The 12,524-nt window shown below is 53.5% G+C and overlaps 1 protein-coding gene and 1 pseudogene across 2 annotated transcripts; both read left to right on the top strand.

Moving 5' to 3' along the window:
- The first annotated feature begins 352 nt into the window (after positions 1-352).
- Positions 353-2,638, top strand: LOC309521314 (heat shock 70 kDa protein 1-like). The gene has a single exon (XM_082203681.1). It carries the CDS (start codon positions 642-644, stop codon positions 2,562-2,564), a length of 1,923 nt encoding a protein of 640 aa, XP_082059807.1. The 5' UTR covers positions 353-641; the 3' UTR covers positions 2,565-2,638.
- Positions 2,639-4,212: 1,574 nt separating this feature from the next.
- LOC309521242 (heat shock 70 kDa protein 1B pseudogene) lies at positions 4,213-6,395 on the top strand (annotated as a pseudogene). Its single transcript has one exon. The product of its transcript is annotated as a heat shock 70 kDa protein 1B pseudogene (transcript).
- Positions 6,396-12,524: the final 6,129 nt, after the last annotated feature.

Genomic DNA, 12,524 nt, shown 5'->3' with positions numbered 1-12,524 from the left:
CCTTGGGAGGCAGTGATGGCCACAAACCTAGATGGCTTTAAAAGAGGGTTAGAGAAATTCACGGTGGGTAAGGCTGCTGATGGCTACTAGCCACAATGGCTATGCTCTTGCCTTCACAGCTGGAGACCCTAATGTTTCTGAATACTAGTTACTGGAAGCCTGAGGATGAGAGACTGCTCTTAGGCTTGAATCCTGTTTGCTGGCTTCTCACAGGCATCTGGTTGGCCACTGTAAGAACAGTATGCTGTGCTAGATAGCCCATCAGCCTAATCCACCAGGGCTCTTATTAGATTCTTATGTTCTTAGGGTGTGGTCCAGGCAAGCGGCTTCAGAATTGTCTACTCAACTCCCATTGTGATGTGTGATGGTGAAGTCATCGGTATGGGTTTGAAGATGAGGGTGCCACCCCACTGAGCCCATAAGAAAAAATCCCAACTGCCCAGCTATAGGCAAGGGAGAAGATGCCATCACCCCGAGAAAAAATCTAAGTCCTGGTCAGCCAACTTTTTGGTCTTGAAGAGAGGGGGGAAGGCAAAGCAGACGGACACAGAGAGAGAGGCCAGCAAAACTCTCATGGGATCATCTATCCCCTCCCATTTCTTGGTCAACCTCAACCAAAAAGGAGCCTGACGTAAACAACCATGCCTAAGCAGAATGCCCTGGCCATAGGTATTGACCTCGGCACTACCTACTCCTGCGTGGCTGTCTGCCAGCATGACAAAGTGGAGATTATCGCCAACGACCAAGGGAACCGCACAACACCCAGCTATGTGGCCTTCACCAGCAGCGAACACCTGGTTGGGGACCCAGCGAAGAGCCAGGCCTCTCTCAACCCCCAGAACACAGTGTTCGACGCCAAGCGGTTGATTGGCAGGAAATATGAGGACGCCACAGTCCAGGAGGACATCAAGCACTGGCCTTTCACCGTGGTCAACCATGAGGGCAAGCTCAAGGTCCAGGTGTCCCACAAGGGGAAGCAGAGGACCTTCTACCCTGAGGAGATCTCGGCCATGGTGTTGGTCAAGATGAAGCAGACAGCCGAGGCCTACCTAGGTTGTTCCATCTCCCAAGCCATTGTCACAGTGCCGGCCTACTTCACCGATGCCCAGCGGCAGGCCACCATTGACGCCGGGGCCATCGCCGGCCTCCAGATCCTGAAGATTATCAATGAGCCCACGGCCGCCGCTATCGCCTACGGCCTCGATGTGAGGAACCAGGAGGCAGGTTGCCGGAACATCCTCATTTTCGACCTGGGCGGGGGCACCTTTGACATCTCCATCCTCTCTGCTGAGGACGGCATCTTTGAGGTGAAAGCCACGTCGGGGGACACTCACTTGGGCGGCGAGGACTTCGACAAGAGGTTGGTGAGCTACCTTGCGGAGGAGTTCCGGAAGAAGTATAAGAAGGACGTCCGTCAGGACAAGAAGGCCATGCAGAGGTTGAAGATTGCGGCCGAGCGCGCCAAGTGCACGCTGAGCTCCTGCAGCAATGCCAGCATCTCCATCGACTCCCTCTACCAAGGGATCGACTTCCACACGGCCATCACGAGGGCACGTTTCGAGGACCTGTGCTCTGACCTCTTCCGGGCCACCCTGAAGCCCTTGGAGAGGGCTCTGAAAGACGCCAAGATGAGCAAGGGTGACATCAAGGACATCGTGTTGGTCGGGGGCTCCACCCGCATCCCCAAGATCCAGAAGATGTTGAAGGACTTCTTCAACGGGAAGGAGCTATGCAAGGGCATCAACCCCGATGAAGCAGTGGCTTACGGTGCAGCCATCCAGGCTGCTGTCTTAACAGGCAACCGGACTCCGAAGATGCAGAATGTGTTCCTCCTGGATGTCACTCCTTTGTCTCTGGGGATCAACACCCAAGGCGGGGTCATGGCGACCATCATCAAGCGCAACTCGCCTGTCCCCACGAAAGAAACCATGGAGTTTACCACCACGGAGGATGACCAAGACACCATCTTCTTCATGGTGTACGAAGGGGAGAGAGCCCTGACCAAGCACAACCACCTCCTGGGCACGTTCACCTTGAAAGGCATCCCTCCGGCCCCCTGTGGGGTCCCCGTCATTGTCGTCACCTTCGCCATCGACGAGAACAACATCCTGACCGTCTCCGCCAAGGACGTGGAGACGGGGAACACCAGCCACCTCACCATCTCGGACACTCAGGGCCGCCTTGGCAAAGAGGAGATAGAGAAGATCATTCAGACGGCAGAAGAGTTCAGGGTGAGCGATGTTTCCCAGAAGGAGAAGATTGAGGCCATGAACTCCTTGGAGTCCTGCACCCTCGAACTGAAGAGGGTGGCTGAGGAGCAGGTGCTGGATGTGAAGGCCAAGAGGCGGATGTTGGAGATGTGCAACAGCACCACCTCCTGGCTCGAGGGCAACCCTTTGGCCGAGAAGGTGGAGTGTGAGCAGCGTCAGAAGGACCTGGAAGAAGCATGGGATTCGATCTGCACTTCCCTCACCCAGAGCGAGAGAACAGGAGGGACATCTGGGGAGGACCAGAACGTGGCAGTGGAGAAGAATAATGAGGACCCCAGTGATGAGATGGAATGAAATCGCCAAAACTGCCAGAGGGCATTGTTCCACCTACAGGGCACATTAAAAAAAAAATAAGGGTTGAAAGGAAAGGAAGGAAAGTTGTCCTGCCTCTTTGATGTATGCATCCAGGGTTTGCTTTATTTTTGTATCCCACTTAGCTTATTAAAACAAAGGGAAAAAGTACAGTGGAACTTTGGTTCTCGAACGGCTTATCTGACGAACATCAAAAACCCAGAAGTAAGTGTTCCAGTTTTCAAACGTTTTTCGGAAGCTGAACATCCAATGCGGTTGTCAGCTATTGTTTCTGTGGCACCTGCACAAACCGGAAGCCGCTGCTTGGTTTTCGAACGTTTCGGGAGTCGAACAGGCTTCCGAAATGGATTTTAGTTTGAGAACCAAGGTTCCACAGTATCCAAAGCAGCATTTGAACAAAAGATGGTGGGAGGTCCATGGTTCAGTTGCTGGAACACCTGTATAGCATGCAACAGGTCCCAAGTGGCGTCTGCTGGAAGTGCTCAGAACACCTCCAGTTTGAAACCCTAAAGAGCTGCTGCCAGTCAGTGTGGGCAGTTCTGAGCTAAATAGATATAAGAAGTAGTCTTATACTAAGGCCAGTTCTATATTCAGAACCATAAGGTGGGCGGGGAGTGCTTTTGTGCTACAGTCCTGCTTATCGGTTCCCCAGGAAGGGCATCCAGCTGGCCATCTAGGTCAGGCCAGTGGTCCATCTAGTCCAGCGTTCTGTTCTCACAAGGCTTTCGCTGTGTTCTTAAGTTTCCAGAACGTTTTACAGGGAACTGTGCTGGGCCCGGGGGTAACTCGAGAACCGCGGTCCAGGTCTGGTCCAGAATCCATAGGTTCCGCTAGGCGTCAGTCCGACAGGGTCAAGGCAGGACACGAGGCAGGAAACCAGGCAAGGACAGGGGCAGGGTCTGGCAAACAGCAATGTTGCTCCCACAACCTGGGGCAGGATCCAGCAGCCTTTTATCTCTGTCGGGGTAACGGCCGGTCCTGATCCCCCAGCGACTCACCTCCCTGTTTTACCCGAAGGCAAGCACTCATCCTGCAAGTACTCAGGTCTCTCTTTCTCTCAGACCTGAGTCTCTGCAGCTCGGGAGACGTCGGTGGGTTACTAGACCCAGGGGCCGCCTCAGCCTCCCCTGACCCAACTGGTAGTGGAGCAGCTGCAAGTGATTGCCCAGCTGAAGGCAATGAGGTAATCCCCGCATCTGGAGCCAGGGCAGGCTCAGGCTCCTGACTCGGCCCAGCTGGTGCTTGTTGCAGGGGAACCTGTGCAGACTGGGACTCTTCAGGATCAGGCCCCAGACTTGGTTCAGATGATGCCTGAGGCAAAGGGTCTGGTGCAGACTGAGACTCCTCTGGTTCCGAGTCCGATCCCAAGTCCCAGGCCATCACAGGAACTGTCTCAATCAGCTTGCCCCAAGGGAGGGAGTTCTAGAGTCTCTGGTGCTTACAACCAACCATGTACTTACCAAAGCGATGCCAGACCTTGTGTCTCCCTGTCTCCCCAAAGATCTCAATGGGCGGGAGGGCTGAAACTCAGGTTAAGTATGAAGAGGAGATCTGCTGAGGCCCTGAGGCAAAGCTAGTCCCCACAGGGCCTATTGTGACATATCCCATGATGGGCAGACCACCTGTCCTCTTTGGAGAAAATATCAAGGACAGAGACAGAGGGAATACCTCCCACAAGAGCCAAGAGCTCTCCCCCGACCCGGCTTCCCCAGGGTTGCCAATTTTCCATCTTTGGCAGAAGGGCTGGGGGCCTGGGGGAAAAGGTCCACCGATGGGAGCAGACCTCAGCCATGAGAAAGTTCAAGACATCACCAACAGCAGCAATGCCTCCCCGCCAGTGTCTACCTCCAGGGTTAAAACAGCAGCGTCCAGAACTCGCCCCAGGGGCCCAGCCGTGGGCATAGACCTGGGCACCACCTACTCCTGCGTGGCAGTCTGCCAAAAAGGAAAGGTGGACGTCCTTGCCAACGACCATGGCAACCACACCACGCCCAGCTGTGTGGCTTTCACTGACAAGGAACGCCTGGTGGGGGAGCCGGCCGAGTTGCTGCGGGGCCTTAACCCAGAGAACACCATCTTTGGTGCCAAGCGGCTCATCGGCCGCAGGTACGAAGACCCGTCAGTGCAGTCTGACCTGAACCACTGGCCTTTCCGGGTAGCTGCCGGCGGTGGCGGCGAAGCCAAAGTCCACGTGTCGCACAGAGGGCTGGAGAAGTCCTTCTACCCGGAGGAAATCTCAGCAATGGTGCTGTCCAAGCTGAAGCAGGTGGCAGAGGCCCACCTGGGCCGCCCGGTCACTCAGGCCGTCATCACCGTCCCGGCATACTTCAACGACGCCCAGCGCCAGGCAACAATTGACGCGGGCGCGATTGCAGGGCTCAAGGTCCTTAGGCTGATCAACGAACCCACGGCAGCTGCCATCGCTTACGGCCTGAACGATAGCAGGCAGTGGAAGGAGAAGAGGAACATCCTCATCTTCGACCTGGGCGGGGGAACCTTTGATGTCTCCGTCCTCACTGCCCAAGACGGTGTCTTCGAGGTGGTGGCCACGGCTGGGGACACCCACCTGGGTGGGGAGGATTTTGATCGCCGGCTGGTGGACCAGCTCACCCAGGAGTTCAAGAGGAAACACAAGGAGGACTTCAGCCAGTGCAACAAGGCAAAGCAGAGGCTGAAGGTGGCCTGCGAGAAGGCCAAGCGAGTCCTGAGCTCTAATATCACGGCCATCGTCTCCGTCGACTCCCTCTACAAGGGGGTGGATTTCCACACAACCATCACCAGGGCCAGCTTTGAGGACCTGTGCTCTGACCTCTTCCAGTCCACCATGGTCTATGTGGAGAGGGCGCTGGAGGAGGCTGGCATCAAGAAGACCCAGATTGACGACGTTGTCCTCGTCGGGGGTTCCACCCGCATCCCCATGATCCAGAGACTCCTCTCGCAGTTCTTTGACGGGCAAGACTTGTGTAGGGTCATCAACCCAGATGAGGCGGTGGCCCATGGAGCGGCCATTCAGGCTGCCATCTTGACCGGCCACCGGTACCAAAGCTTGCAGAACCTTCTCCTGTTGGACGTGACTCCTGTCTCCTTGGGGCTGGAGACGGTGGGAGGTGTGATGGACGTCGTGGTCAAGCGCAACTCTCCTATCCCCACCAAGGAAACCAGGAACTTCTCCACCACGGAGGACAACCAAAACAGCCTCTTCTTGCAAGTGTACGAAGGGGAGCGGACGTTGACCAAACACAACCGGCTTCTTGGAACGGTCACGCTGGGCGGGCTCCAACCTGCCCCGCGGTGCGTGCCGGTAATCGTGGTCACCTTCCACATTGACCACAACAACATTCTCACCGTGACTGCTACGGAGAGGTGCACTGGCAACCAAAACCAGCTGACCATCACAGACACCCGTGGCCGGTTGGACAGAGAGGAGATGGAGCGAATCATCCACGAGGAGGAAGAGTACTGGGCTCAGGAGAAGGCAGAGCAGGAGAAGAACGAAGCCCTGAACTCTTTGGAGGCCAGCACTCTACAGCTGAAGAGGGTGGCTGTCGAGGAGAAGGCTCTGGACGACCGGGCGAAGAGGAGGGTCCTGGAGATGTGCGAGGAGACGGCCGCGTGGATGGAGGGCAACCGGAGAGCCCCGAAGAAGGAGTACGAGGAACGGAAGAGGGAACTGGAGGACGTCTGCTATTCCATCATCACGCACTTCAGCTCCGACGGAGGGGATCTGTCGCAGATGAAGGGAAGAGGGAAATGCTAGCTCTGGGCTTAGATCGGGGTAGATGGTGAGGCACATTAAAAGGAGAAGAAAGTGGATGGGTGGGTGGAGATGTTTCTGCTTCTTGGGAGTGTAAAATGTGTGGTGCTGCAGCAAAGTGTTGCAGCATATCCATCACCCTCCGCCCTGCCAACAAGTTCCACTAGGGAATCCTTGGAATGTAAGGAGCCTTCTGTATCAGGGCAGTGGCCCATCTAGTCTAGCGTCCTGTTCTCAAAAGTGGTCAACCAGTTGCCTGTGCCCTCAGGATCTGAACACAAGACCCTCTCCTTTCCTGCAGTTTCCAGCAACTGGTATTCAGAGGCGATGCTGCCTCCAAGGGGTGCTGTAGAATTGCTTCCAGTAACCCTTAAACTCTCCCCTGTATCCTGGCGCAGCTTCAATTTCCTATCATTCTTTTGAGATGCGTGTAGAAGTTCCGGGTCTCATTCGCTCGCCTTCTCTCCAGACTCTCCATGGCATTCAGAATGTGTGGGCAGGTAGGGCTACTCAACAGGCTTGCAGGCTAGAAACTTTGACTCCTTTGGGTTGATTGGGCTGTGGCAGGAGACGAGAGAGAGAGACAGGGAAAAGGCTTCCCCTCCCCTCCTCTTGCTCTCAAGCTGGCTGTTTTGCCGAGGGGGAAATCGCCCCAACCACGTCCACCGCGCGATCTAATGATATTTAGCAAAGTGATAGTAATGGGCTAATTGCTCGGAAAATGTGAATTAGCCAGGCTGCTGCGGATTCCGTATCAAACGTTATCTTTCCGTGTTTCTCCTTCAAGGCTGCTCTGAAGCACATTCTGGGGGCGTAATTTGGGATAAGGGTCCTAGCTCATTGGTAGAGCGTCTGCTTTGCATGCAGAAGGTCTCTGGTTCAATGCCCGATGACGTCTCCAGGGAGCGTTAGGAGAGATTCCTTTGTCTGAAACCCTGGACAGCTGTGGACAGCCAGTGTCAGCACTACTCAGAGACATGGACTTGGTATACAATGGTACCTCTGGTTAAGAACTTAGTTAATTCTGGAGGTCCGTTCTTAACCTGAAACTGTTCTTAACCTGAAGCACCACTTTAGCTAATGGGGCTTCCCGCTGCCGCCATGCCACTGCCGCGCGATTTCTGTTCTGATCCTGAAGCAAAGTTCTTAACCCGAGGTAATATTTCTGGGTTAGCGGAGTCTGTAACCTGAAGCGTCTGTAACCTAAAGCGTCTTCAACCTGAGGTACCACTGTACAAGGGACGCGGGTGGTGCTGTGGGTTAAACCACAGAGCCTAGGACTTGCCAATCAGAAGGTTGGTGGTTCGAATCCCCGCCACGGGGTGAGCTCCCGTTGCTCAGTCCCTGCTCCTGCCAACCTAGCAGTTCGAAAGCACGTCAAAGTGCAAGTAGATAAATTGGTACCGCTCCAGCGGGAAGGTAAATGGTGTTTCTGTGCACTGCTCTGGTTCACCAGGAGTGACTTAGTCATGTTGGCCACATGACCCGGAAGCTGAATGCCACCTCCCTCGGCCAATAAAGCGAGATGAGCACCGCAACCCCAGAGTCAGCCATGACTGAACCTAATGGTCAGGAGCCCTTTTACTGTTACTACTGTATAATGCATGCTGCTACTTTAATCAGCCCTTTGTTGAGAACAATGAGGACTAGGAAACTCAGCTAGCGCAGAATTCAGCCACCAGGTTGCTCACCGGGGCAAGATGGTTTGAGCATCTTGCACTGATCCTGGTCCAACTGCTCTGGCTGACAATTAGTTTCTGGGTCCAATTCAAAGTGCTGGTTTTGACTTAGAAAGCCTTAAATAGCTCAGGACCGCAATACCTTAAGGACCACCTCTCCCCATATGAGCCAACCCAGACCCTGAGATCCCAGGCCCTTCTTCACATGCCCTCTTCCACGAGAGGTCCGGAGGCTGGCAACACAAGAACGGGGCCTTCTCTGCAGTGGCTCCCCATCTGTGGAATGCTCTCCTCAGGAAAGTTCGCCTGGCGCCTTCATTATAAACCTTTGGGTGCCAGGCAAAAACGTTCCTCTTCAACCAGACCTTGGGCTGATTGACATCCAATGCCCTTTTAAAAAAATTGGGGGGGGGGGCATTATTGTTTGGTTTTGTTCACGTTATTATTATGCATTGGGTGTTTATAATAATGTATTTTTATGCTATGAGATCTACGGGTATAGAGACAAAATTAATAAATAATAAAAAAAATTAATAATAATAATACAGTATGTTGGGAGCTGCCCAGAGTGGGCAGTAAAATTATTGTTAAGGAATGGGACGTCTCTATTTTCATCGGATAAATGTTGGAGGGTATGCAACACTTAACGGTTGCTTTCGCAGCTCTGGATATGTGTGCACATCAATCTAGCCTAGCGCCTGGGCAGCTATTTTTAGGTCCGTACTCTGTGGAGCAGTTGCAGCAACAGAAGAAGAAGAAGAAGAAGAAGAGTTTGGATTTGATATCCCGCCTTTCACTCCCTTTAAGGAGTCTCAAAGCGGCTAACAATCTCCTTTCCCTTCCTCCCCCACAACAAACACTCTGTGAGGTGAGTGGGGCTGAGAGACTTCAGAGAAGTGTGACTGGCCCAAGGTCACCCAGCAGCTGCATGTGGAGGAGCGGAGACGCGAACCCGGTCCCCCAGATTGCGAGACTACCGCTCTTAACCACTACACCACACTGGGGGGTCACTCTCCCCCCACCCGTATATGTAGCTTCTCTTAACGGGCTGCATGCACACAGTCAGAGACTACACCTGTGTGAAAACTACCTCTGCTGCTCTTTTTACAATTCCCTCCTGGTTCTACCTTAAAGGTAAAGGTAAAGGGACCCCTGACCGTTAGGTCCAGTCGTGACCGACTCTGGGGTTGAGGCACTCATCTCACTTTATTGGCCGAGGGAGCCGGCGTACAGCTTCCGGGTCATGTGGCCAGCAGGACTAAGCTGCTTCTGGCAAACCAGAGCAGCGCACGGAAACGCCATTTTCCTTCCCGCCGGAGTGGTACCTATTTATCTACTTGCACTTTTGACATGCTTTCAAACTGCTAGGTTGACAGGAGCAGGGACCGAGCAACGGGAGCTCACCCCGTCGCGGGGATTTGAACCGCCGACCTTCTGATGGGCAAGTCCTAGGCTCTGTGGTCTAACCCACAGTGCCACCCACGTCCCGGTTCTACCTTACACTGCGTTTAAAACGAAAATCGCATTTGATTAGAAACTGTTTCTCAGGCGGCTTCGTGACCAGAGCATGGACCAGAGCATGCTAGGCACTCCTGTATTTGGACCAAAATCATGCCCTTTTTTTCCTCCGAAAGGGAACTCAGCTTTGAGGACTAGAAATTTGCTTTTTAAAAACAGAGACAGAGCTATGCTTAAAAGAAAAAAGAACACACAGCAGCGGTGAGGGCTACAAAAGAGGACTTTTAAACCCATCGGATGCTAAATCCTGAAGCGGGGGCCATGTTCTGCACTCCCCTCTCCTACCCGCACCCGGTGCCTGGGGCAGATGTACCAGAGCTCTGCTGGCAGCCCACGAATCCTTTGCCCCCTCACCCCCAAATGCGCCAAGCCTGCTATTAGGACAGACTGCTTCCGCCCCCCCTGGAGAGATTCCAACCAGCCATATTTCTAGCAGTCTGCGCCTGAGCTCACTCCAAATGTTAATTCATCTTCTCGACGTCAAAAAGGAGAGGAAAGGGAGGCGGCGGGGGGGGGGTGAGAGAGAGAAAGGAGATCCCACCCTAAGCACACAGCCTCCCCCCTCTTTCCCATTCCCGTAAGTGACCATTAATTAAAGCCGAATTGTGGTACAGGGAAATCAAATGACTTTGCAGTGATTAAAGCCTATTACCAGCGGGGAGCGAACAGGCACGCATGATAATTTGCGGCTTATAGGAAACGGCGGCCGAGGTTGCCAGCTCGTTCCGCTCCCTCCCTGGCTCCTCCGAGCTCCCTCCTCCTCGCCAAGCCGCCCTGCGTGCGCGAAGGATCGGGGCCAGCCCTGGGCATGTGTGCCCCAGTGGCGTAGCGTGGGGGGTGCAGGGGGGGCCGGCCGCACCGGGCGCAACATCTGGGGGTTAGGGTTAGGGGGCGCAAATCCACGGGTTAGGGGGCGCAAATTACTTGCCTTGCCCCGGGTGCTGACAACCCACGCTACGCCACTGGTGTGCCCCCTCCGAGCTGAGCTTGCAAGAAGAAGAGGCAGCGGTAACGCTCGAGACCCAGGCCAAAGCAAGGAGACTGCAATGTAGGCTGCTGTCTTATACAGAGTCAGGGCGCAGGGAGACGGGCCGGCAACAGCTGGCGAGTGAGCACAGGACGGGACGGGGGGAAAGGAAGAGGCTGAAGTCTGACTCGGGACAGAGGAGCAGTGGTTTGCAGGAACCCGTAGCAGCCACGAGGCAGGGGCAGGTTTAGATCGAGAGGGGTGGAGCCCAGGATGGGTCAGAAGATAAAGATAAAGGTAAAGATAAAGGACCCCTGGAGGGGACGCGGGTGGCACTGTGGGTTAAACCACAGAGCCTAGGACTTGCTGACCAAAAGGTTGGCAGTTCGAATCCCCGCAACAGGGTGAGCTCCTGTTGTTCGGTCCCTGCTCCTGCCAACCTAGCAGTTCAAAAGCACGTCAAAGTGCAAGTAGATAAATAGGTACCACTCCGGCGGGAAGGTAAACGGCGTTTCCGGGCGCTGCTCTGGATCGCCAGAAGCGGCTTAGTCATGTTGGCCACATGACCCAGAAGCTGTACGCCAGCTCCCTCGGCCAACAAAGAGATATGAGCGCCACAACCCCAGAGTTGTCAGCGACTGGACCTAATGGTCAGGTGTCCCTTTACCTTTAAGGTAGTCTCTATGGGAGTATATTGTATTTAATTATGGGGTATCAGAGTTTTTAGGGGGCTAACCAGACTGGGATAGCTGGGATTTGTTGGTTTCTGAATGTCTGGTGTAGATTTTCAATTTCGTTGTTCTGTCTGGGACAATGACAATAAAAGATTATCGTATCATATCATAAGAATTGGACACGACTAAATGACTAAACAACTCGTGTTTTGTTTTCGTTTTAAGTAAGTTTCTCATTCTCATAGCTAAGTTCCTTTTTTTAAAAAAATGGCCCATCTGTTCCTCCAACCAGATGCCTGGAGGAAACTGGCAAGCAGGACCCGACCACAAGAAACCGGTTCCCAAAAACTGCTATTCAGAAGCTGGAGGCAGAGCACAGCCCTCATGGCTAGTAGCCACCGATAGCCCCTCCTCCATGAATTTGCTGGATCCTCCAATGCAATTCTGGGCCTCATCAATAGGAGTATAGCATCTAGATCAAGGGAAGTAATAGTGCCCCTGTATTCTGCTCTGGTCAGACCTCACCTGGAGCAACTGTGTCCAGTTCTGGGCACCACAATTCAAGAAGGACTCTGACAAACTGGAACGTGTCCAGAGGAGGGCAACCAAAATGGTCAAAGGCCTGGAAACGATGCCTTATGAGGAACGGCTAAGGGAGCTGGGCATGTTTAGCCTGGAGAAGAGGAGGTTAAGGGGTGATATGATAGCCATGTTCAAATATATCAAAGGATGTCACATAGAGGAGGGAGAAAGCTTGTTTTCTGCTGCTCCAGAGAAGCGGACACGGAGCAATGGATCCAAACTACAAGAAAGAAGATTCCACCTAAACATTAGGAAGAACTTCCTGACAGTAAGAGCTGTTTGACAGTGGAATTTGCTGCCAAGGAGTGTGGTGGAGTCTCCTACTTTGGAGGTCTTTAAGCAGAGGCTTGACAACCATATGTCAGGAGTGCTCTGATGGTGTTTCCTGCTTGGCAGGGGGTTGGACTCGATGGCCCTTGTGGTCTCTTCCAACTCTAGGATTCTATGATTCTGTGGTGTCACCCAGAGTTGCTTGATCAACCCAGCCAGGTGGGCAGGGCGAAAATAATAAAATAAATAAAAATAAATCCATCTAAGTTGTTGGTCATCACTGCCTACTGCAGCAAGGAGTTCCATAGTTCTAAGCATGCGCTGCATGGAAAAAGACTGTCTTTTATCTATCCCAAGTCTTCCAGCATTCAGCTTCTGTTTCTGGTGGTACGAGAGAGGGAGAAAACTTCTCCTGTATCCACTTTCTCTACGCCAGGCATGGTTTTATAAGCTTCCATTGTTGACTCGCCGTCCCCCCAAGCTGAAAAGGCCCAAGCA

This window comes from Podarcis vaucheri, assembly GCF_965113315.1.
Source record: "Podarcis vaucheri genome assembly, chromosome: 16".
Lineage (NCBI taxonomy): Eukaryota > Metazoa > Chordata > Lepidosauria > Squamata > Lacertidae > Podarcis > Podarcis vaucheri.
Note: the sequence above shows the minus strand (reverse complement) of the source record. Positions and strands in the feature narration are given on the sequence as shown.